This window comes from Andrographis paniculata, unplaced genomic scaffold (assembly GCF_009805555.1).
Source record: "Andrographis paniculata isolate CXL003 unplaced genomic scaffold, ASM980555v1 Contig69END, whole genome shotgun sequence".
NCBI lineage: Eukaryota > Viridiplantae > Streptophyta > Magnoliopsida > Lamiales > Acanthaceae > Andrographis > Andrographis paniculata.
In genome coordinates this window covers 2,923,216-2,947,027 of record NW_026137605.1, presented here as the reverse complement: position 1 = coordinate 2,947,027, position 23,812 = coordinate 2,923,216, and the positions used below count along the sequence as shown (strand labels likewise).

Genomic DNA, 23,812 nt, shown 5'->3' with positions numbered 1-23,812 from the left:
AAAAAATAAGTGTTTGATTTGATATTTTTGGGAAAAAAAAATAAAATGAACAGGAAATTTAAAATCCAATCTCCCAAACAAACACACCCTTAAAAAAAAACAAACCAGCGGTTTCAATTTCAAACTACCGGATCAGATCTATTTTAATCAAAGCTGCCGTTGATTTTAAAAATCAATCCTTCCCAACGGGCCTAAAAATTAGATTGACGTTTTCGGTTTGAACTAGAATAGAAGGTCAAAAATCGACAAACCACGGTTCGAACCGCAGGGCAAGTCTACGTGTAATAGAATCGAACCGCGGGTTCGAAACCTACTGGCAACTCTAATTTCTTTGTTTTTTGTTGTTTTTTTTATTTGGCAAGTCTAATTGGAGGTAAGGAACTGCGGTTTCTTGCTTTAATTTACTTACCATTGCTCCCTCTGCTTGGTAATAATGAAAAGTAGTAGTAGACTATATATTATATATATGTATATATATAGTACTCTGTTTATTTAATAATAGTATCATAGTATCAGATCGCTTTCTTTCTTTGCTCTAGTCTGCTCTGCTCTGCTCCCCTCCTCGGTAACATATACTATGTCTATCACACCTCAAAAAAGCTTGCTTTCTTCATTTCGCTGATCGGCTGCTCTGCTCTTCTGCACCAAATCAAATCAAATCCGATTTCAAGAAATCGCATCAGCAGCAGCATGGAATATAATAATTATAGCAACAGAACAGATTGCTTTCGTTGCTTTTAGTCCTCCCATCTCCTTCTTTTCTTCATTCCAAAATTCCTCTTGTAAGTTTGCTGGTTCATTCGTCACTTGTTCTTCATGTAAGTAACATTGTGGTGTGGTATGGTATAGTATGGCTACAAACTCTCATTCATTTTTAATATTTTTATTTTTAATTGAAGCTGCTGTCGGTGGTAGCATGGCAGAAGCTATGGCTGTGGCTGATACAGTGAGAGCGAGAGATGTAGAGATAGAAGAAGAAGAAGACGAAGAAGAAGAAGATGATGATGAAGAAGATGAAGACGAGGAGGAGGAGGTGGAGATACAAGGAGGTGAGGTGGACATCGAGCAGCAGCGCACGTTGCGTCCGGCCCAAAACTACGTGAAATTGAGCGTGACCTGCAACGACGTATGTGATGTGATACGGTTGGTATATGTTTAATAATTTCGTAATGAAGAGAGTGATGAATGAATTGATTGCAGAGGAAGGAGGATGTGTATTTCTCGATGAATCGGAAGTCGAGGATGAAGAAGCTGTTGATGGAGTACTGCAGGCGGGAGAGCATCGAGTATCACACCACCCGGTTCGTGATCGACCGCCGGCAGTTCTCCCACAACAAGACACCTAATCAGCTTCGACTCAAAGATGGCCACCAGATCGACGCCTTGCTTCACGGCAATGGAGCATAACACAAATATTATTAAATCATCATCTTATTAAACCTTCCTTCTGCTGCCTGCTGCCTGTATCAGTATCTATGCTATGCTATGCTATGTGTTACAGTACTACTCCCTCGTATTGATTGCACTTGTATCTATGCTATGCTATGCTATCAGCTATCTAATATGCACTCTCAAGTCTTGTCTCCTCATGAGCTTATTTAATTGAATTACTTTATTATATTTTAGGAAGAATATAATTAGTAGATAATTAAAAATATATTAGTGAAAATAATTATAAATTAAAATTAAAATAATTAATTAGTTTAATTAAAATTAAAAATAAAATTAAAGTGTATAATCAATTTCTAAAAAAAGAAAATGACATAGCATGTGGTGCGGACTTGGACACGATATGAAGGAGGAAGTGTAAAATACTACTCCTCCACTCCTTTTTTAACATTCTCTTTTGGGGTTGCTCTTTTTCACTGTAATTTTAATATTAATTTAAAATTATTTTTATTAATATATTTTAATTATTTATTAATTATACATCTTTTAAATTTTTATGTCACATTAAAAGGTATATTTAGGGATATGGTAGCCGAGGTTTTAATATTTTTATTATTTGATTTTATATATAAATTAATTATATATAAAAAAAAATATTTGCATTTTAAGTAAAAATTAAAAATATTTTGATATTATTATAAAATTATTTTTATTAGAATAAAAATAAAAACTTTTCAATTTGAATTAGACAAGAAAATAATAAAAAATGTATGTTAAAATTGAAATAAAGTAAATATATGTTGCTACATAAAATAATTTAGAGGTCAGTAAATATACAATATAGATATAAAATAGATTTGACCGTTTGTACTAATAGTTTTTTATTTTTTTTAAATAATTGTGCTATTTATTAACATTACAAATACCCTTACAACTTAAAATATATTACACAAATATTATTACTTTATATCACACTATACTAATAAAGTTATTTTAATCATTTCTGTTTTATTTATACTACATCTCAATATAGTACTAATATTTCTAAAATTTCGTGTAAAAAATTAACGGATACATAGTTATGAGACGAAGATAGTATATTATTTTTTTTATCCAATAAAAAAATATACATATTTATATTTTGGCTTGAACTAGTAATCATTTGATTAAATATATATTTGCAAATACTCTACTTTATATCGTATCATTATTTTTACATCAAAATGTAATAATAAAAATGTTATTATATTATTTTTAACTACTTACTATAATTAAAATATTATTATTTCTTAAATTTTACGCCAAAAACAAATAATGTCTACTTTGTAATCGGATGAAGAAAATATTTATTATATTTTTATATATTATATACTATCTCCCTTCGGTCCAAAGTATTTTTTGAAATTTTATAAATATTAAAATAATATTTTATTGATTAATGGATGTCTAAAAAATTTAACATTTTTGCAACTTTTATTTTACGGAGAATTTGAATAAAATCCCTCTGCCTAATATTGATTTGGGATTCAGTCCCTAATTTTAATTTCTTTGTCTGCACTCCCTTCTTTTTCATTCTCATCCCATCTTCCTCGATTTTTCTCTTTCTCTCATTCTTTGGTTGTTTTTCTTCGTGCAAATTTCTCCTGAAACCATTGAGCCTTCTCCAGTGAAGCCGGAAGCAGCCTCTCGTCCGATTACCCAGTTTCCAGCAGTGCGAAAGATTCATTTCCCTTTCTCTTCTTCCATCGTCCGGCGGATTTTTCACTCCCTTTTCTCACTGTTTGGCCGTTTCTCTGTCCAGTCGAATCGGTTCTCTGTCGTCGGGGGTCACACAGATCGATCAGAGAAATTCCAAGGGTTGTCACCGGCGATCTCGAAATCGACATCTGGCGGTTCAATAGGAGGAATTCCAAGGTTAGTATTTGTATCAATCGTGTTTGGATTAGTAAGAAAATTGCTAGTTTGGGAAAAATATTGTTGCGTGTTAAACTAGTAGGAATTTATAAATTAAGTATGAGTTTTGTAAAGTGGGTAATTTTGGGGTGATTTTGATAATGATTTTTTTTGTTATCGGATGTTTTTGTTCCTATTTTGCGAAAGAGGTCATAATTGTTATTTTGTAAATTGGGTAATTTGTTGCTATTGGGGATTACTACAATACTAGAATTCGATAAGAATATATGATTTTAGATAGTTTATTTTGTTTTGGATTCATACTATGTGTATATTAGTGAAATAAATATTTGAATGATACACTTTATGTGTTCGATAAAATGTCTCAGAAAAAAGTTTGTTCTAACGCCAAGGAATTTCATAAATTATTGTCGAGAGTGTTAGGTTGTCATTTCTCTTTTAAAAAATATATGCTATTTGAGGATTCCAACCAACCGTTATACACTCAATGCCATAATATTTATTGATTATAATGTTCGATTGATTGTGAGTTTTTTTTTTATTTTGTTTTGATTGTTTAAACTAGGTCATGTTCTTTGTGTGTGAGATATGATTTGTTTTATATAGGTTTTTAGTAGATAGAATTTGTAAGACTGAAAGTACTTTTGGAGCTCTTAAGTTGATTAGTGTAATACTATAAAATAAAGATGTGTCAATTTTATGATATGCCTATGAACCACACCTTTCCAAATATTTTCACCTACAATTTGATTTTTGGATTATGTGAGTTGATATTTAGAATTCTTATACGCATTAGAGTATAATGATATATCTCTTTATAGTAATTACTATAATATTGTGATGATTGAATTGTACATATAGAATAATTTTGATGGTTTGTGCTATGTTTAAAAATTTTTATTATAAGAGTTTGAAATAAGATATTGTATCTTATTGATACAAAGATATGACAACTATGAATTGTTCAAGAAACTGAAACTTTTCATTCAAAAATAGAGTAAGACAAATTTATTCCAAATTTTATCATCTATAATATTATTATTTGTCGTGGCAAGTATCTTGAAAAGGTTTCATAGTTTCTAGTAATTTCCAATGAATCTTATCTCTATTCTCAAAAATTATTTTACCTTAATCTTGCTTAACTCTCCATATTTTGGGTTGCAGGGCGGATTAGTTGAAGCTGGATCGATATGTTGATTTGTACTATTTGTAAAATCGAATGGAAAAAAATCATTTTCATTTGCTGCATTGAGGTTCCTTGATCCCAACAAGAGTTTGGTTGTAGGTGATTATACAACAACAAGAGTCTGGTTGTATAATTATAATTGTAACTTAGATGTACTATAATATATGAATACAAACAAGGTATACGACAATCATGTTTTATGTATAATAATTTGATGACACAAGTTTCTGGAAATTTAATTGAGGCACAAATTATTTGGGGGGTATGTAGTTGATATGTCAAAGCACGTTGGTGTGATAGCTATTACCACATTAACAATTTCAATATAGTCTTGGTAATTAATTATCAAAATAGGAGAAAGTAATTGTCATATTGTTTGCGTCCCTTAGAGACCCATATGCAGATGATTATAAACTCTTATTTTATTTCGTAATCTATCACCGGTATTTTTGGTCATTGTGTAAATCCTCACAAACATTCATTGAAAGTATGTAGGTACCTAAAAGTACAATTCAGGTACATATGTTGGGAAAAAATAGTACATTAAAATAAAGATGGGGTACATCGGAGGAATGATGAAGTACTTGGTTGTTCAATTGAATTATCGTTTTATAAAATACTATTAAATAGTTTTTATTTGAATATGTGAATATCTGATAAGTCTTATTGCAAGACCATTAAATATGTAACGATATTTGTATTAAAAAGTTACTTTAAATTTTTATAATTAATTTAAAATCTTAAATATTAAAAAGTTACTTTAAAATTATTTAATTAATTTAAATATTAAAATTATAAATTTTCTAACACATTAGATTTATTAAATATTCAAACCGAACCATCAAACTCCTGAAGCGAATATAATTTTCAGTTAATCGAGCAAATTCAATTCCATATGGAAAGAATTAGAATCTCAGTTCTCAAACAAAATTATCGAGATAACATTAGTTTTAGAAATGTATATATATACATTAAAAATATATTATCCATAAAGAAGTAGATATTTTTTAAATTTAGTTTAGTTGTTACATTAAAGAATGCAATAGGTACACAATTAGTATGATTCTTGTACACCAAACCAAAATGAGGGTATATTGGAGCGGCTCTGGAGTACTCGTCTGCTTAGCGGAGTCATACCCTATGCAAATATCTTATGATCAAATATTGTTGTGTGTGGTATAATGTGGACTACTATGTAATAGGTTTAAAGATTTTCAATTTGTGGCAGCAATCATATACTCTAACAACCCAACATAATTTAATTTAGTCATTTATGACTTGTTTAGATATCTAAGTAGATGTTGGACTATGCTTGTACATAAATTATTCAAGTCATTTCTTAATTATTTATCCATCTATAGTAAATATGTGTTATTTAATTTTTCATACAATTCATAGTGTCGTGGGAACACTATTATGATGAATTCATCAATGGTTACCGACAACAAGTGAATCTTTTGAACTGAGAATGGTCGATTCCCAAGCACAAATAACCAGGATATATATACTCGTTATTGAAGCATATGACACCAAAATATAGGTATATAAGATTTGCGCAAGGGTATGTATGCATTTGATGCAAGTATGTAAGTATGTGCTTCAGATACAAACACCAACATTCAAGGTATGAATGATAGTTACTTAAGTATCCTTGAATGTAATTAATTTCAGTCAATCATTTGACGGATGAGCCAATTCACGAACTTGATGAGAGTATTCCTCTAACTCTGATGGAAAAGTTTGGGCATGGTACATTTATATTCAACAACTCATGCCATATTTTTCAATAGGAAGACAACAAAGCATGTATGAATAACAACCAACATAATTTAATTAAGTATTTTATGTCTTGTTTATCCATCTGTAGTAAATATGTGTTGTTTACCTTTACATATAGTTCTAGGATTCGCGAGAAACTATAATGATGAATTCATCCATGGTTACTGACACAATTGAATGTTTCAAATTGAGAATGATCGGTTTTCAAGCACAAGTTACCAGCGCATAAATACTCGTTATTAGAGCATATGAAATCGTATTATATGTAAGTAAAAACTACTTAAGGGTAGTTTATATTTAATGAAGGTATATAAATATGTGTTCTGGGTACGAGCATTGACAATCAAGGTATGATTGATGGTTGCTTAGGTAGTATTTATGTAATAGCAGGTATCTTTGAATGTGGTCGACTTCAGTCAATCTCTTGACGGATAAGACAATTAAGGAACTTGGTGAAAATATTTCTTCTATTAGCAATTCTTCACTTCATTGGTGGTTGAGAGAAATGACAGCGACTGGAAGAGCATAAACCTTCGCAACACATGTATATAATTTTCTTTCTTAGTACAACATTAATGTACTTAAGTATCCGTGAATGCACTTTTGTTCATTGCAAACATTACTTTAACCATTGCAAGGTCTTGTAACGAATTAGTTAATTCCAATTTAAAATTCATATGCATAACTTTTCTGGTTGGTTGTTGTCTTCGTACAAGGATAACAATCCTAACAAATGGGTAACATTTATGTGAGCATATGTATGTAGTTTGAAGGTATTTCGATCTAGTTAGACGGGTACATCGATCCATTGTGGAGGTACAACGTTTGCATTATTGTAATTCTAACCATGTGAACAATTAATCATACAATCATTTATGGCACAATTCATAACATTACTCTAAACATTAAGTTTTACCAAATTCAACCTACAATTCAATCAATCTATCAATCTTAATACAATCTGATCAAACATGAGGCAAATCAAACCAATTTAACCAACAATTCAATTAGAAAATAACACATTAACCAAATCAAGTACAAATAACACAACCCAAATCAATCCAAAATCCATCTAAATTCATTACAGATGTTCACTTACCCTGTGTTGTTCACCAGAGTCTATGATTCGGAGAGCAAACCTTTCATTATTTTGACCAAAATTTTACTATGGTAGTTCTTCACATTATCAAACTCACTGTCGATCCCACCAATGGGATGGACTGCCAGATTCATATGAGCGTAACACTTGTCGAACATGCAGACCAAAAGACCACATTCGAGAGTATCACCTTGATTCCGACATCTTACGTACTCAGGCATCTCCCTTACCATGGGTCATAGGTATATTGCGTTCAGGTACAAGCATAAAAATCACGATTGTAAAAATAACATAATATTTTATTACGTAATTCAGTTTATCCATGATAAATTAATTATATTTATTTCGTAAACGTACCAATTTCTCCGTGTTCCCTTGCCCGAACGGATCGCATTATGAATTGAACAACAAGCACAATCCGACCTACGATCTGTAAATAAATATCATTAGTACATTACCCAAATCTGAAAATTTTTAAAAGTTTATCATAATCTATCAGGAGTACGTAACAACAGATGTCGAGTATACATTAGTCCCTAAAAGTATATTACTTAGCAAACTAGACCTAAAACTGCAAGTCGGGGTACTTAATAATACCACATTTGTCAACCCACAACCATGACTAATTATCGAACAATCAAAGAAAAAAACTAAAATATGCAACTACGGGTAACTAAACAAAATGTACATCTATAAAATTAACAAAAAAAAATACATATTAAACAAATAAAATCACCAAATATCGGTGCCAAAATTAAAAATTCAACCCGGTCTACGTGGGCAAATATACGAACAATTTTAAACCTGTTTAACAAACACAACTACATCGATCACACAGGGCTCCTCAACACCGAACCGAGACATACAAACACAAGACCAAGAGTTACACCCCAAACAATCGAACAAACTATAGTATAAAATATTAGTATCAACAAAATAAAAAATCGAAAAAAGTCCAGTCAGGAACTTACTTTTTCAAGCTTGTCTCGGGGATGGGAGCGATCAACTGTTTTCTTCAGCATTTTAGCACCAACCAATCGCTACTTGATTGCCAAGGGTTGAAGAGTATCGATTTGTCTGAAGAAGAGAGAGGTAGGGTTTATAATTGGGGTAAGAGAATCTATAAGAGATTTTCTTCATCAACCCCTGTTAAATCGTGGGTAAATATCTTTTTCTTTTTCATTTTTTTTTTTAATTCGCAAAAAAAGTACGCGATATTTAACTAGAAGTATATATGATTATAATGGAGGTAGAGCGAGAAGTAATATAGGTATATATTACAATATTGGAAGTATTGATCAATTTATTTCGAGTACTTATTGCGTATACAACAATAATTGAGGAATAAATACAAATAGGGAGCCATAACATACATAATTCATAAAGTAGGGAGTACAGACTAATTCATTTTTAATGGGGACTGAATTGTAAGTGAATTTATCTGACATGGATTTAAATCCAACTCTCCCTTTATTTTATATATATTATAAATCAATTGTATATGTCAAAATTAAAGAAATTTTAATACTCCCTTTCATCCAAAGTATTTTTTAGAATTTTATAATTGTTGATGGTAAATTAATAATAAAAATAAAATTCAAAAATATATTTTGAATTTTAACGAGACGGTCTAAATGATCCTAGATAGACCCTACATAATATGCTTTAAAAAAAATGAAAAAAATAATTGAAAAACTAAAAATAATGATCCAAATGAATCCGTTCTGTATGGCTGAGGAGAGTGGTCACATGGTCTCTTGTTTCTGTATTTGACCAAATTATTCCAATTTTTGATTGATACAAATAAAAATAATAATAAAATACTTTAAGTTTGGAACAATAATTCAGTGTGTTTTTCTTTATTGGTTTCGAAAAAAAAAAATAGTTTAAATTTAATATTAAAATATTTGATGAAATATATGGTAAAAATATATATATTTTTTAAAAAAAAATAATTGAGTCTAAATAGTAAAATAATGTGAAGTTTGGATAAAAGAAACAATGTGTTTATAAATCACGAAACAACTTGTTCACCGAAGGGAATTTAGAGAGAGTACAAAATGATAAAGAATTAATACTTTACCCCCGTCTGTTCTTGAGAATGTAGCAAAGTCATTAATGTCTTCTTCGTACAAGGCAAGAATATCAAGAATAAGAATAATTAAACTCTACAATTACTTACCTCATCGTCCAAACACTTCTTCCTTTAATATATTATATACAACCAATCAACACAGCATAATAAAATAATCATTGCTTTCTAATACATACATGCATGTGCATATATATATATATATACATATATTCATCAATCATGACGGACGTCAACATCTCAGGTTTGCAAGAACCTCCTACTAATGAAGACTATCGTCTGGATATTAACCACCCTGAACCCGCCGGATTCCGCCCGAGCGGGCGGCGTATCCACCGCGTGCTGCCGTATCTCCGCGGCAACAACGAGCGCCTCTACGATCCGGTGGTGCTCTCGCTCGGCCCCTACCACTACGGCAAGCCGGAGTTTCGCCATATGGAGAGAATCAAGGAGAATTTGCTCGGCAGATTCGTCGAAGAGAGCATCGCCAAGTCGCCGTCGAAGAATCGAGGCTTCTTCTATAAGGCGATACTCGAGAAAATAGATGAGGTGAGGGACAACTACGAAAGAGAGGGAGTCGTAAATGAAGACGAGGTCTTGGCCGAGATCATTCTTCGCGACGCCTGTTTTCTCATAACGTACATGGAGGACATCAAGCTCATCGTCGACACTGTCCGCGATCATCTTGGCATGGCGACGACGGTTTTCATTGGCCACGATGTCCGTATGCTCGAGAATCAAATCCCGTTATGGGTGATCGCGCGCCTAATTGATCTCCGAGACGGTATTTTTGAAGTAATTTTTGAGTTTTTAGTTTGTCTTTGTTAAATGAGCACCTCACCTAAAAGTTTTTAAGTGAATTGATCATTTAATATGATATCAGAGTCGGAGTGAATACACACACTTTACATGTGACGGATATATGAATAAATAAATAATATGTATCTATTTAATGTAAAGTTTTTAGGCATGGATTCAACTGTCGATCTGGTCAAGTCAGCATAGTGCTGATTTAACAGAAGCAATATATATTATAAAGGTGATCACAGTGTATTCATACATACATTTATAATACAATATATATATTATATTATAACTTAGCATATGCTAAGGTATATATAAGTATATGTTGGTAACTCATATGATATATGTTGATCCGATCAAATCAGTAAAATCAGCACAGGATCTGCAGTCTAGCGTAAGTGTTTAGATCAGATGGTCATCATTTAACATTGTTAATTCATATTCGATATCTTTCGACAGGCGAACACAAAGCAGGGGAGTTAGTTTGCAAGCATTTGAGCTTCGTATGCTTCGGCGACGATCAACATCTAACGAAACTACCTTGGGACGTCAATGATCCTCAACCGCTCCATCTTCTAGAAGCCGGTCGAGCGGCGCTCCTTAAACGTTTCGATATAGCCGCACCCGATGATGCAAAACGATCTAATTGTCTTGCTAAGATATTCAAAACAAAGAAAGATCAAGAGAAAGGGGTCGGGAGTGCATTCAAGAAAGTTAGCCTTCCATTTCGATCGGTGACGTACCTCAAGGCGAAGGGCATTCGTTTCACTCCGAGCACGAGTTGCCTAAGGGACCTCAAGTTCCACTCGGGCTCATGTTACGGCACGCTCGAGGTCCCGACGGGGATAATCACGGGGAGCACGAAAGGCTTCCTGTCGAATCTGATCGCCCTCGAGATGTCGCCGGGGAATCCGCCGGACTTCACGGTGACATCTTACGTAAACTTCATGAAATCTCTGGTCGAGACTTCCAAGGATGTGAAGGAGCTGCGCGAAAAGCTCATACTGTTTAGCACAATGGTGCACGACGAGGATGTGGTGAAGGTGCTCGAAGGGATCCCGACTTATGGGCTGGACGACTACGACAGTTTCGTCGACGTGAACCGCGACATCGACGAGCATTGCAAGAGCACGGGGAAGACGTGGATGGCCGAGTTTAGCCATAACTATTTGCGTAGTCCATGGACGATCACTGCTCTTATTGCTGCTACTTTCGTCCTCTGCCTCACTGTTGTTCAGACCTTCTTCACTATTCATCCGCCCAAGAAATAAATTATCTATATATATATATATATATATGTGTGTGTGTTTTGGTAATGTAAAAAAATAATCAAATTTGGAGATGGGTCCAAAGATTTGAAGTTGCATGCGCCGCTGCCCGTGAGAATAAGATACATACAACGGGTGTATCCAATTTGTATATAATATGATTGCTCCTGTGTGCTTTGATTTTTCAAGAATAATATCCATTTTCTTGTGTTTTGGTTTTAATTTTGGATATTTTAAAATGTTTGAATGAAAGTGATTGCGCCATTGCGGAATGTAGTATTTATTACAATAATAATAATAATAAAAAAGTACAAGTCAACAATATATTGATATTTATTTAAAGCAGTTACTCTTGAAATATTTATAAATTATATAAATTTTTGTGTATAATAATAATAATAAGGAGCAATATATATATATATATATTTGTAACGGACACCGATAAATCAATGTGAATTTTAAGAATAAAATTTAATAAAATTTACTTTTAGTTTCATTTTTAACGTTATTAATAACAGAAAAAGTAATTAATTAGAGAATAATATTTGCTTCAAGTCAGTTTAAACTCTAAGACCTCTCTGAAACGGATATATAGGAATCAAACTTTAATTTTTTATTATTTGAATTATATATATATATATTTTTAAAATATCTTATCAAATATTATTTTAATACTAAATTTAAATAAACAATTTTCAAATTAAATAAAAAGAAACAAACCCATGAGATTTCCCTGAAGCATCTTAAAAAATATCTATAATACTCCAAAATCAAAATCGACTTAAGTAAAGCAAGTAGAAGTAGGGTCGCATAGCCATCGTAATTTTAACACTACCTGTCTCATCTTACAATTTGGACATAAAATATTGCTATAAAAGAAAAGCAATTGGAAGACGACTCAGCCGCCCTAATTGAACAAAGAACATGCATACACACGCATATACATACATATTATATATATATATATATAGAATTATATCCGTTGGTGAACTGCATTGCATTCACACATAATTCACACTCATCATGTCTGAAGAAGTCCAGCTCTCTACTCCCACTCTCGTCCGTACATCAATGGAAGACGACGACGACACCACCACCACTGCCACCACCACCAAAAGCAGCGCAGAATCTCCTTCAGACAACATAAAAATCGACATTCCACCAGCATCATCAGATTCCCGACGCCTCCATAGCCGCATTATCCACAGAGTCTCGCCGCACCTCCGCAGCGACACCAACAACCGCCGCATGTTCGACCCAGTCGCCCTCTCCCTCGGCCCCTACCACCACGGCAAGCCCGATCTCCGCCGCGCCGAGGCCCTCAAGGACCACATGCTCCACACATTCGTCTCCGACAGCGTCGCTGCCGACGAAACCAAAGACAAACGCTTCTTCCACAATCAGATCCTCAAATGCATATCCGAAATCAGGGGCCATTACGATCGCGCCGCAGTTGACTCCTTCGACGACGAATCCCTCTCCGAGATCATCCTCCGCGATGCCTGCTTCGTCGCCACCTGCATCGCCGACCCCTTTTCGCTTCCCGATTTGATCCGAACCCACCTCGGCAATCCCATGACCGTCTACGCCACACAAGACTTACTCCTCCTCGAAAATCAGATCCCGTTTTGGGTCGTTAACCGTCTCCTCAATCTCCGATTCGGCGAAGAAGAAGCCGACGCCTATATCTGCCAGCATTTGAGCTTATTATGCTTAGGAAGTTCGCGCAACCTCACCCGACTTCCATGGAAAGAAAATGACAACGACGACGAGGAACAACTGCATCAGCATCAACCCCTGCATCTTCTTGAAGCATATCGAATTACTCTGCTTCAACGAGAATCTCCGAACAAATTATCGACACTCACCAGCACCGATAGCTACAGCAGCAGAACCTACAGCATTCGAACTCTTTACCGATACATAAACCTTCCATTTCGATCCGTGACATACCTGCAACGAAAGGGAATCTACTTCGGCCCGAGCTCTACCTGCTATAAGGACATCCTCTTCACTTCCCATTGGTGCTATGGAATGCTCCGGCTTCCAATCGACATCATCTCCGAGCATTCCAAGTCGTTCTTCTGCAATCTGATTGCATTCGAAATGTCTTCTTCGGATGATTTGGCAGTAACATCTTATGTTAACTTCATGAAGTCGCTGCTCGAGAGTCCTGAGGATGTCAAGGTGCTGCGCGAAAAGGGGATACTGTTTAGCGACTTGGGGAGCGATAAGGAAGTGGTCGAAGCATTCAAAGAGATACGGACGTATGGGATTGACGACTGCGATAGCTTCGCATATGTGAAGAAGCAGCTCGACGAGCATTGTAACAGCCGCGCCAAGACATGGGTAGCAGAGCTCATCCACAACTACTTCCATAGCCCGTGGAGTGCCATTGCTCTCTTCGCCGCAACCTTTCTGCTCTGCCTCACTTTTATCCAGACTTATTACACTGTCAAAGCAGCAAATTGAAGCCAACGACAACAAATGTTATACCGAAAGAAATTATGCGAATTCATAATCACTATAGTTGTCTTCTCCTTCAGTTACCGCTTTTCAGCAAGAACAAAAGATCGTTCACCAATAATCGTTACACGAGCATAATCCTCCTTCGAAATGGTAAAACCTGTTCCTATCCCTCACAATGATTTCCCTGTCGAAGGCCTTTGAAATCAGCTTGCTCGCTTGATGGCAGTCTTTGCAGACGCGCAGGTTCTTTGTAATTCGAATGGTTTCGCCAGGTTTAGTTTTAAACAACGGAAAAACCCGTGACCTTATCTATAACTTTCCTCGCTTCGACTAGCAAACCTGCCCTCCCGAGCAAATCCATAAAGCAACGAGAATGCTCAATTCCCGGAACAATGCCATAATCTTCAGGGATGTAAGAAAAATAAAACCTCCCTTCCTCAACTAATCCTGAATGTGCACACGCGCTTAACACATTCACAAACGTGACGTAATCAGGCCTCACTGAAGCTACCTCCATTTTCGTAAACAGGTCAATCGCAGCCTTGCCTTTACCGTGCATTGCTAAACCGCCAATCATACAATTGCAAGATGAAATGCCTTTACAAGACAAGCCATTGAATACTTCGAAAGCTTTATCCCCACATCCACACTTACAAAACATATTGATAATTGTTGTAGCAAATTTAGCATCCACTTCAATCCCGGTACTAATAATATACTCGTGTATCCATTCGCCCCGCTTCGACGTGCCAAGCCCTGTACAAGCTTACAGCATGCTCGTGGCCACAAACTTATCAATCTGACACATTTTCAGTTCTCATCGTATCGAACATACTAATGGCCTCATGAAACCTGTTGTTCTGCACAGAGGCGGCTATCACAGCATTCCAAGCTGCCGAATTTTTCACCGGCAATGACTCGAAAATGTCAGAGAGCCTCACCAAAAAAATCCCTGGCTTGAATAACCACTGATCAATGTAGTCCAAGAAACATCGTCCTTGTTTTCCAAATTATCAAACACCCTCCTCCCTTCCTCCAAGAAATCAAAGTACACGTACATATGAATCAAATTGTTCTGACAAAAAGAATCCTGACCAAATCCAAATTTAATCACCTGAGCATGCAATTGCTTCCCTTCTTTAACCGCTAAATCGACGCAACAGGCTCGTATAACAGGAGGAAACGAAAATTTATTCGGAGCCACGAACTATCCAGCATCTTGGCGTACAAGATAATGCAGCGTCTATACATCTGTTCCTGCAAATACCCTCTGAAGATAGTGTTAAATATGAAAGCATCTGGGTGGGGCAATGTATCGAACACCTTGAGGGCATAATCCAAATCCCCTGATTTTGAGAGCGAGCAGAATTTGATAACGCGGCCCATGGCGTCATTGTCGGAGGAGAGACCGAGCCTGACGATACGAGCGTGGCGCTGCTTCAGCTCCGCCATGCTCGAGCAGGACTCCAAATTGTTGAATTGCGCCACTCTAGAATTGGGTAATGATATGGACGCCATTGGTGTGGGCTTCAAATCACTGAGCTGCACTTGCGCACAACATATATCTATTCATATTTACTTTATTCCTAAATTCGTAAATATCCAAATATAAATTTAAAATATAGTATTAAAAAAAAAAAAAAAAACTCTGTAATTCCAATGATTTAGGTCTGTTAGGAATGTTTTTATTTTTATTTTTATTTTTACGTCTGTTAGGAATGCTTTCCTATTATTAGTTAGAGTTTTAATTAAGAAATGTCCTGGTATTGAATTATGTGATCTTTGACCTCTTGTTGAAAATCAAATACCGAAATTACCCATCTCCAGTATAAGGCCTAATTGTCCGATCTTCACTCTTTATCCTTTTTTTCTGGGTGGGCCAATATGGCCAGTACACCAACCAACACATAGGCTATTTAGCAGGGTCCAAAAAAATATTCTAAATTCAAAAATTCAATTCGAATTAAACCGAAATTTAAAATTTAGTTCGGATTTTTTGAATTTTCAGATTGAATCGGATTGAATTTTTAACAAATTTTGAATTTTCGAATTTGATCGGATTTAAAATTCGAAATCCGAAATATAATATTTTAATATATTTTTTTATTATACATCTTTAATATTTTATTAGAAATATTATATTTTAATATAAAAAACTCAAATTTATTAATTATATTTTAATATATTTAATTTTTATATATTATATATATTTAATATTATAAAATAATAAAAAAATATAAAACAATTAAAAAATAAAAATAAAAATATTTAGAATTTCGAATTTTTCGGTTTGGTTCGGATTTTTTAGTTCGGATTACGGATTTTCGGATTTCGAATTTCGGTTATTTCGGTTCGGTTCAGATTGGTTTTATCAAAAATTTCGAATTTTCGGATCGGTTCGGATTTGGCAATCCGAACTGAAAATCCGAATGCTCACCCCTAATATTTAGGGTGTGTTTGAGAATCAGTGACAGTTTTTTTAGTTGGTAGCTGATTAAATTAGCTATTAGTGTTTAATTGATTCAATTAGTTGTTTGACTAACCATTTCAATTAGCTATTTATATTAGAGTATACGATAAAATAACTATTTGATATTAGTTGTTTATATATAAAATAACATGTTATATAATAATAATATAATAATGCATTGGTAAGTACATAGATATATGTATACGGCTTTGAAGGATATTAAATATATGTATGTATATATTTATATATATATAATGCGAAAGATATGCCGTGTATATATATAAGTAAAGATATATATGTGTGTGAATATGCAGCGGGTTATTGTTATTATTATTATTATTATTATTATTATTATTATTATATATAGATACATAAGTGAGTAGATGTAATAATGATAGAAATAATAAACTTATTTGATGCAAAATCGAACAGAAAAAGAATTTTGAATGTTATTCGTGTCCAGTTCATTTCACAATTCACTTATATATATAGGCACATGAAATTTCATATTGATTGAATAGAAAAGTATCCACGTATCTCCTACATCACATGAATGTGTATTCTACGTGTCTACTTCGTAATAGGACATTTATATTCTAATTTTTAAAATTTTTTAATTGTGTTTTTTTAGTTTTAAAAATTTTAAATTTTTAGTTATTAGTTATTTGAAATTACGAATATGTTATTAAATATTTTTTTTATTAATTTTAGATGTGAGAAAAATAATAGTAGTATATATTTTTATTAAGAAATATGAATGTTTATTTTATTAAAAATGATGTAAAATATAAAATAATAAAATTTTTGTATATATATTTATTATATTAATTATTGATTAATTGATTATATTTATAATTTTTAATAAATTTATTCTATTTTATTTAATTTTAATATAAAAATAAAATAATAATATTTATGTTTTTATTTTTAATTTTATTTTAATTAATATTATACTTTACAAATAAAATTAATTATATATAAAAATTAATCAATTTAAATTTATAAAAACAAAACTATAATTTAATAAATAATATATTAAAATAATTTATAATTATTGCAGTAGAAAATATATTTATACGTATGTAAAATAAATAATGACATTTTAAGGGCAAATAAAGAATAAAGAAAATTGAAGTGAAAAAACTCTTCCAAAACGCTATGAAATTAGTTTTTTAAGGGCAATAAGTTATTTCAAAAAACTAATTTACCAAACACTTAAATTAGCTTTTTAACCGATCGTACAACTAAAAGTTGTTAAATAAGCTAAAAGATTTTTAAAAAAACTATTTGCCAAACACCCCCTTAATATAACCATTTCGCAATTTCTTTCAATATATATATATATATATATGTGTTTTTCTCCAGCCAGTTCAAAACTTGGCTATCCTGTGTGAGCATATACAATGGATGTTTTTCGGAAGCCATCACATTCAAATTTTAGTACACAATGAATTATATATGGAGGCTTTTTCCGCAAGCAAGCTTGGGCGCAGTGTGGTGAAGTGAAAGCCAAGGTTAGGCGAATCTGATACAATTTATTTCTTCTATTTTATTTTTTCTGTAAAACAACCAGTTTTTTCGGTAAAAACTATTGTGCAATTTAAAGGATAATGATTTGTCAAAGCTTGAACACGTCATTGAAATGTGTACGACGAGAGCTCTTTGTTTGTTTCCATTGTACATGCACGAGTGATAATTAGCCACTTTGTGAAATAGTTATATAGGGCGTCTTTCTTTAGGGGATTTGAGAAAATTTAGCTGACTTTGTGAAATAGTTACATAGGGTGTATTTCTGTACGGAGTTTGAGAAAATTTGAGTTTGAGTTCGATTTTTATTTTAATTTTGAGGTAAGTTTGAATTTATGTATTTCTTTTGTTTTAGGTTTGAGTTGGGTTTGGAGAATTTTTATGTGTATTAATTTGATGATAATTAATATAATAATATAAATGTGTATCAATTTGTATAATTTGATTATAAATCTATATTATATCTACACATATATTTCTAAACTTTTATTTATTTGTATTATCAAAAAATTTATTCTCTACAAAATAACATATATATTGTATATATTTTTATTAAATTATAATTATTATAAAAATTTAAATTTATATTTATAATTTAATTTAAGGAAAAAAAAAATAAAAGAAACAAACGCATATGTCAAGCTTGCCCCTAAGAGCATTGACAGTAGCTCTATTTGAGAAGCTATCTTTTATTCTTTAGAGACCTTCTATCTTAAAATCGAAAATAAGGTCACACATTGCAATGCATTTCGATAACAATTTTTTGTCAAAACCTGAGTTGTGCCTGGTGCAGATGACGGACAGGCAATCCCACTTTTATTCTTCTCTTCACCGTTCTTTCTTCATTTCTCTCTCTACATCATGTTTTTCACCATTATTTTCTCTCCTCTCCATCCATCGAAGATGAGCATTTTTTTGTGCAGATACTCTCCCATCAACCTCTTCCATCAACCTCTTCGAGAGCCTCGAACCGAAAAAAGGTTGTCCATTTTGAACCCGCCATCTCCTCCGGTGAGTTCTTTGAATCTTTCATACTAAATTGGTTTAAAACGAATTTTAATAGCATTTGATTTGAAAAATGAAGATCTTAGAAAAATTTAGGGCTTTGTTGCTGCGAAGGGGCAGTTAAACGTAATCGATTTGGTGCATACACATATATATTATAGTTTTATTACACATATATATTATAGTTTATAATTGAAGTCATGTTTCAACTTGTGTGGATCCTTTTGTGTTTAATAATTTTGGGTGATCGTGCGATCTGCTTTTGAAAGCATCTTACTGTCCAACTCGCGATGTTTCTGTGAAGTTTTTTTGGGTAACGATTTCTAAGTATGTAGTGTTGTGGTTTGTCTGTTTGGTATTCAGATGAGGAAAGATTATTTTCAGACAAAAGGCTAGCTTTTTTTTGCTTATTGTGGTTTATTGTTTAGTGTTGAGAAACTTGTATATGAATTTGGAGAAACATTTGATCAATATATATAGAATATCAGTGGGGAAGTCATTCGATTTTGAGTTTTGCTTCAACTATTCTTTTGTCCAAATTTCAATTTGATGTTATCAATGGAACTAAAATTCTGACTGGTTTTAGTCCGGATGTTGTGGATTAGCATCACATACTACGTCTTTAGAACAATGGCGAAAGCTTTAGACTACTATTAATGTTGTTATTGTTCATTTGTGTGAATTTTTTCGAAGATAGTTTGTCGGCATTTGATATAAAACCCAATGGATGGGATGCTCGTAATGTTATAGTTGTGATGTTGTTATGCTTGTGTAGATCTGCAAGGTTGTGCAATATATAAGGAGTTCTGTAGGAAATAGGGCGAAAATGTTCCTGCGGGAGGGATGGTGTGCTAAGAGTTTCTAGGAGTGTCAACAATCAAGGTAGGTTATATTATAGATGTAATCCTTGTGATAAATGGTTATGTTGGGAAAATGATCTAAATGAAAAATTGTATCGAGAGTTTGAAATGAAGAAAGAGAGATCTTTCCACACCGGTGATTCAATTGCAAGCTCAGAACATCAACGTGCGAGTACTGCATGTCGATGTATATGTTCAGACTATGTGGAGAAAAGACAAAGGGAGGATATTTCAACGTTACATCTTCTAATGTTGGCTAATTTAGTTATTATTATACTGATGTTTTTTTTTTTGTATTTTATTTCGTTAGCTGCATGTAGTAGTTAGTTTGTATGGTTTGTGTAGGATTGGGATCACTTATGTATTTTCCATGTAACACTTTTTTACGAACTGTGGATGGCTTTATAAAGAAACAATATCTATTTTCGGTATTTGAATATTTCTCTGGTAACTCCCAAAAAGTGTGTACATTTTAATACCTTTCCTTTATGGTTGAGGAGGTACTAGAATATACATCTTCTACAAATAGAAGCATTGGTTTTTGGCTGACAATTTCAGTTAAGAGCTCGTGATGTAATGTAAATTACCCAAAGGCATCACTAATTGAACCCCTTGGCTTTTTGTATCTAATGAAAAGTACATTTACCTTGTAAGTACAATTGTTTTGAACCTAATTATTTAGGGTATACATTAAGGTTTTTGATTTTTTTATTCATGCAGGTGGCAGATTAGACATAATGTCTGTTATGATGCAAGAAGTTGAATACTCGGAAGTTGTTAGCTTCCTCATTGATCATCGGATGTGGAATTATAAGGATAAGCAATTGATATGTTAACTTGTTTCTAGTTTTTTAAATTAAATGAGCAAGTGGTGGGAGTTGCATTTGGGAAATAAATATATATTTGCATGATGGTTATTATATAATTAAGGAAAAATTGCAAAAAATGCCCTGTATATAGGTCAAATTATCACTTTTGAACAAATTTTTTTTTAACTTTTGCAATTTATGACATTATGTGTACTCCAGACATTATTTTTTCCCTCCGGCGTTGGAAAAACACACATGACTGTCACGTGTGCCTTCGTGGCATGACCGGCGCATACGTGGACATCGTCGTTGCTGTGTTATCGTCCATGTGGTAGTCAGACTTGTGACGTTGAAATATTTTGTTTTTACTTTCGCAATTTAGGACATTATGTGTACTCCAAGTATTATTTTTACCCTCTGGTTCTGAAAAAATAATTTGTTTATTTCAATTTTGTCCAATTAGACCAAATTAAAATTTTTAAAAAATATAATATTTATTTAAAAAAAATAATTCTACGTCACCTATCCGATTACCCTAGAACAAATTATTTTTCCGGCGCCAGGGGGCAAAAATAATACCTGGAGTACAAATAATGTCCTAAATTGTGAAAGTGAAAAAAAAAATTCCACGTCACATGTCTGACGACCACGCAGACAACAACACAGCAATGGCGACGTCTACGTATGCGTCGGCCATGCCACAAAGGCGCACGTGACGGTCACGTGCGTTTTTCGGGCGCCGGAGGGCAAAAATAATATCCGAAGTACACATAATGTCCTAAATTGCGAAAGTAGAAAAAATATTCGAAAATGATATTTGGACCTACATAAAAGACATTTTTTTTTTAATTTTTCCTATAATTAAATGAACTTGGCATTGGTTTGTTGTTGAAGTGTTAATTTATTGAGTTTATTTTCCAGCCATGTATGCAAGACTATTATTATATCATACCGAAACTACGTATGTGGGTGGATGGATGGATGAAATGTGCAAAGGCTTGTCTGGCAATCAATTCTCTATTGTAAATTTTTTAATTTACTTTGTCACTTACATACTAATCCCACCCAATTAAAGAAAGTAGAAATATATAGCTAACTATTATGTATGTCCTACTATTAATCATTGTGATGTGAATTAAAGTGAAAAGGATCTCTTTGCATAAGATGAGAGTGTAATTTTGTATTAGTTCTATAATTATTGAACCATAATAATAGGTGTGTGTTAGGATTTTTTAATACTAATAAATTAGTTCAAATTCAATGTTGTATAATTAGTTGCCCAACTCAAATAGTGATATCCGTTCATGCTTCAATTAGGCATCACATCATATCATATATTGCACAATATAAATGTTTGTGTGTAGATAAAGACTTTTGTTTTGTATATATGTATATAAATATATTGGTGTGGTATTTTTTTTTTTTTAGGCTTGTGGATTGGATATAAGATTCTATTCCTATTAATAACATATAATAGTGAATTTGAATATGGTGCATATAAGATTTCTTTGGGAGGTGATGCAGTGTAATGGCCATTGGATGGGAGGACATTAATTTGAGTTGACAATTCAAAGTAGATGGAGCTATAAAAGAACTTTGGACAGAGAAGTCAAATATATCATCTGTTTTGTATCATGTCAATATACATTCCATTTAATAAAAGTTATAGAGTAAATGGATGGGAAATTAAATATATAAACAATGTATTGAATGTATGACAGTGTATTAAATATATCATCTATTTTGTATCATCATCACATTGTATATTATTAAGATTTATCAGACATCTATAAAATTTATCTTCAACCACCACATTATGTTTCTTCTCAATTTGCCTGTTACGTTTGGATTTTTTTCCGTTGTGTGCTTCATTAACATAAAATTACTTTGCAATTCTCTTGGTTTAGTTAGATATTTGATTATTGGGTGTGACTGTGGTCTATGGATGGTCATGAGAAGAAATCCGAGGTTGAAGATGAAGCAGCTTCCTTCTTGGTTATAGCACGGCGACGTGCATCACTCAGCCGCCGTTGGAGACATTAGCTACTGCAGATGGGGCAAGAACAACACCAATGGTTATCTATGATTTTGCATGCCATTTCTAACATGGTTGCCATGACAGCTCCAACACACACAAAAAAAAAATACATATATAGGGATGGGAAAGGAGAACACGATGATTTGTGGACGGACTACTTGTGTGAGCTTCCGCATTTCCCGAAGTCCTACTTCAGAAGAAGTTTTTGAATGCGACGAGATCTTTTCACACGAATTTTTACAGAGGTATGCAATAACAACCCTTACTTCACTCAAAGGTCGGATTGTACGGGTCTAACAGGCCTTTTTCCCTTACAAAAAATTATGGTTGCTCTATGTATTCTTGCATATGGTTATTGTTTTGATAATGTTGATGAAGTTATAAAGATAGAAGCATCAATGGCACGAGTCGCATCCATGGAATTCTGTGATACTATTATAACAACATTTAAGGAGCAAAATTTGTGTGATCCAACCAATAAGAACATAGCGCAATTACTAGTTGAAAATGGACAATGTGGATTTCCGGAATGATTGGATCCTTGGATTGCATGCATTGGCAATGGGATGCATGTCCCGTGGCTTAGAGAGGCCAATACAACGGACGCTACGGGTACCCGACACTCATATTAGAGCCATCCGCCTCACAAGATTTGTGGATTTGACATGCATTTCTTGGAATGCCTGAAACTAATAACTCTGTTATAGTCCTGGATCATTCGTCTCTGTTCAACAAGTACATGGATGGAACAACACCACCGGTTGACTACAAGGTGAATGATAGACATTATAACTTTTCGTACTATTTAACGGATGGTATATATCCGAAACATGCAATATTCATTCAAGCAGTGAGAAATCCGATTACCACTAAGGAACAAACATTTACAACTATACAGGAAGCCTGCCGTAAAGATATAGAAATGGCATTTGGTATACTCTAACAGAAATGGCGTATATTGGCTATGTCAACGAGAATGCAGAAAATAAGTGACCTCCTCCGTGTGATTACTACATGTATTATTTCACAATATGATCGTTGAAGATGAGCGTGGCCACAACCTACCCCATTGGATTCCAACCATGTAAATGAAGCAAATTCTA

At 33.3% G+C, this 23,812-nt stretch overlaps 3 protein-coding genes and 1 pseudogene across 5 annotated transcripts; 3 read left to right on the top strand and 1 right to left on the bottom strand.

Annotated features, from left to right (window-relative positions):
- Window positions 1-583: 583 nt before the first annotated feature.
- Window positions 584-1,581, top strand: LOC127263489 (small ubiquitin-related modifier 2-like). 3 transcript variants are annotated; one of them, XM_051292535.1, is made up of 3 exons: window positions 584-782; window positions 900-1,126; window positions 1,201-1,581. In XM_051292535.1, the coding sequence occupies exons 2-3, from the start codon at window positions 917-919 to the stop codon at window positions 1,405-1,407; spliced, it is 417 nt and encodes a 138-aa protein (XP_051148492.1). In that variant the 5' UTR covers window positions 584-782; window positions 900-916; the 3' UTR covers window positions 1,408-1,581. The 3 variants fall into 3 exon arrangements, with proteins under 3 accessions (XP_051148492.1, XP_051148493.1, XP_051148491.1); XM_051292536.1 differs by having other exon boundaries at window positions 584-818; window positions 916-1,126; XM_051292534.1 differs by having other exon boundaries at window positions 584-818.
- Window positions 1,582-9,607: 8,026 nt separating this feature from the next.
- Window positions 9,608-11,753, top strand: LOC127263486 (UPF0481 protein At3g47200-like). The gene is made up of 2 exons (XM_051292533.1): window positions 9,608-10,243; window positions 10,723-11,753. The coding sequence occupies exons 1-2, from the start codon at window positions 9,643-9,645 to the stop codon at window positions 11,532-11,534; spliced, it is 1,413 nt and encodes a 470-aa protein (XP_051148490.1). The 5' UTR covers window positions 9,608-9,642; the 3' UTR covers window positions 11,535-11,753.
- An 801-nt stretch (window positions 11,754-12,554) lies between these two features.
- Window positions 12,555-14,076, top strand: LOC127263485 (uncharacterized). Its single transcript, XM_051292531.1, has one exon. It carries the CDS (start codon window positions 12,555-12,557, stop codon window positions 14,001-14,003), a length of 1,449 nt encoding a protein of 482 aa, XP_051148488.1. The 3' UTR covers window positions 14,004-14,076.
- A 204-nt stretch (window positions 14,077-14,280) lies between these two features.
- Window positions 14,281-15,819, bottom strand: LOC127263488 (pentatricopeptide repeat-containing protein At2g42920, chloroplastic-like; annotated as a pseudogene).
- Between the last annotated feature and the right edge of the window lie 7,993 nt (window positions 15,820-23,812).

Coding starts and splice junctions, on each gene's coding strand:
- LOC127263489 (XM_051292535.1), top strand. CDS start 917: ATGGCAGAAGCTATGGCTGTGGCTGATACAGTGAGAGCGAGAGATGTA. Junction 1,127..1,200: donor TGAGCGTGACCTGCAACGAC/GTATGTGATGTG, acceptor AATTGATTGCAG/AGGAAGGAGGATGTGTATTT.
- LOC127263486 (XM_051292533.1), top strand. CDS start 9,643: ATGTGCATATATATATATATATACATATATTCATCAATCATGACGGAC. Junction 10,244..10,722: donor CCTAATTGATCTCCGAGACG/GTATTTTTGAAG, acceptor ATCTTTCGACAG/GCGAACACAAAGCAGGGGAG.
- LOC127263485 (XM_051292531.1), top strand. CDS start 12,555: ATGTCTGAAGAAGTCCAGCTCTCTACTCCCACTCTCGTCCGTACATCA.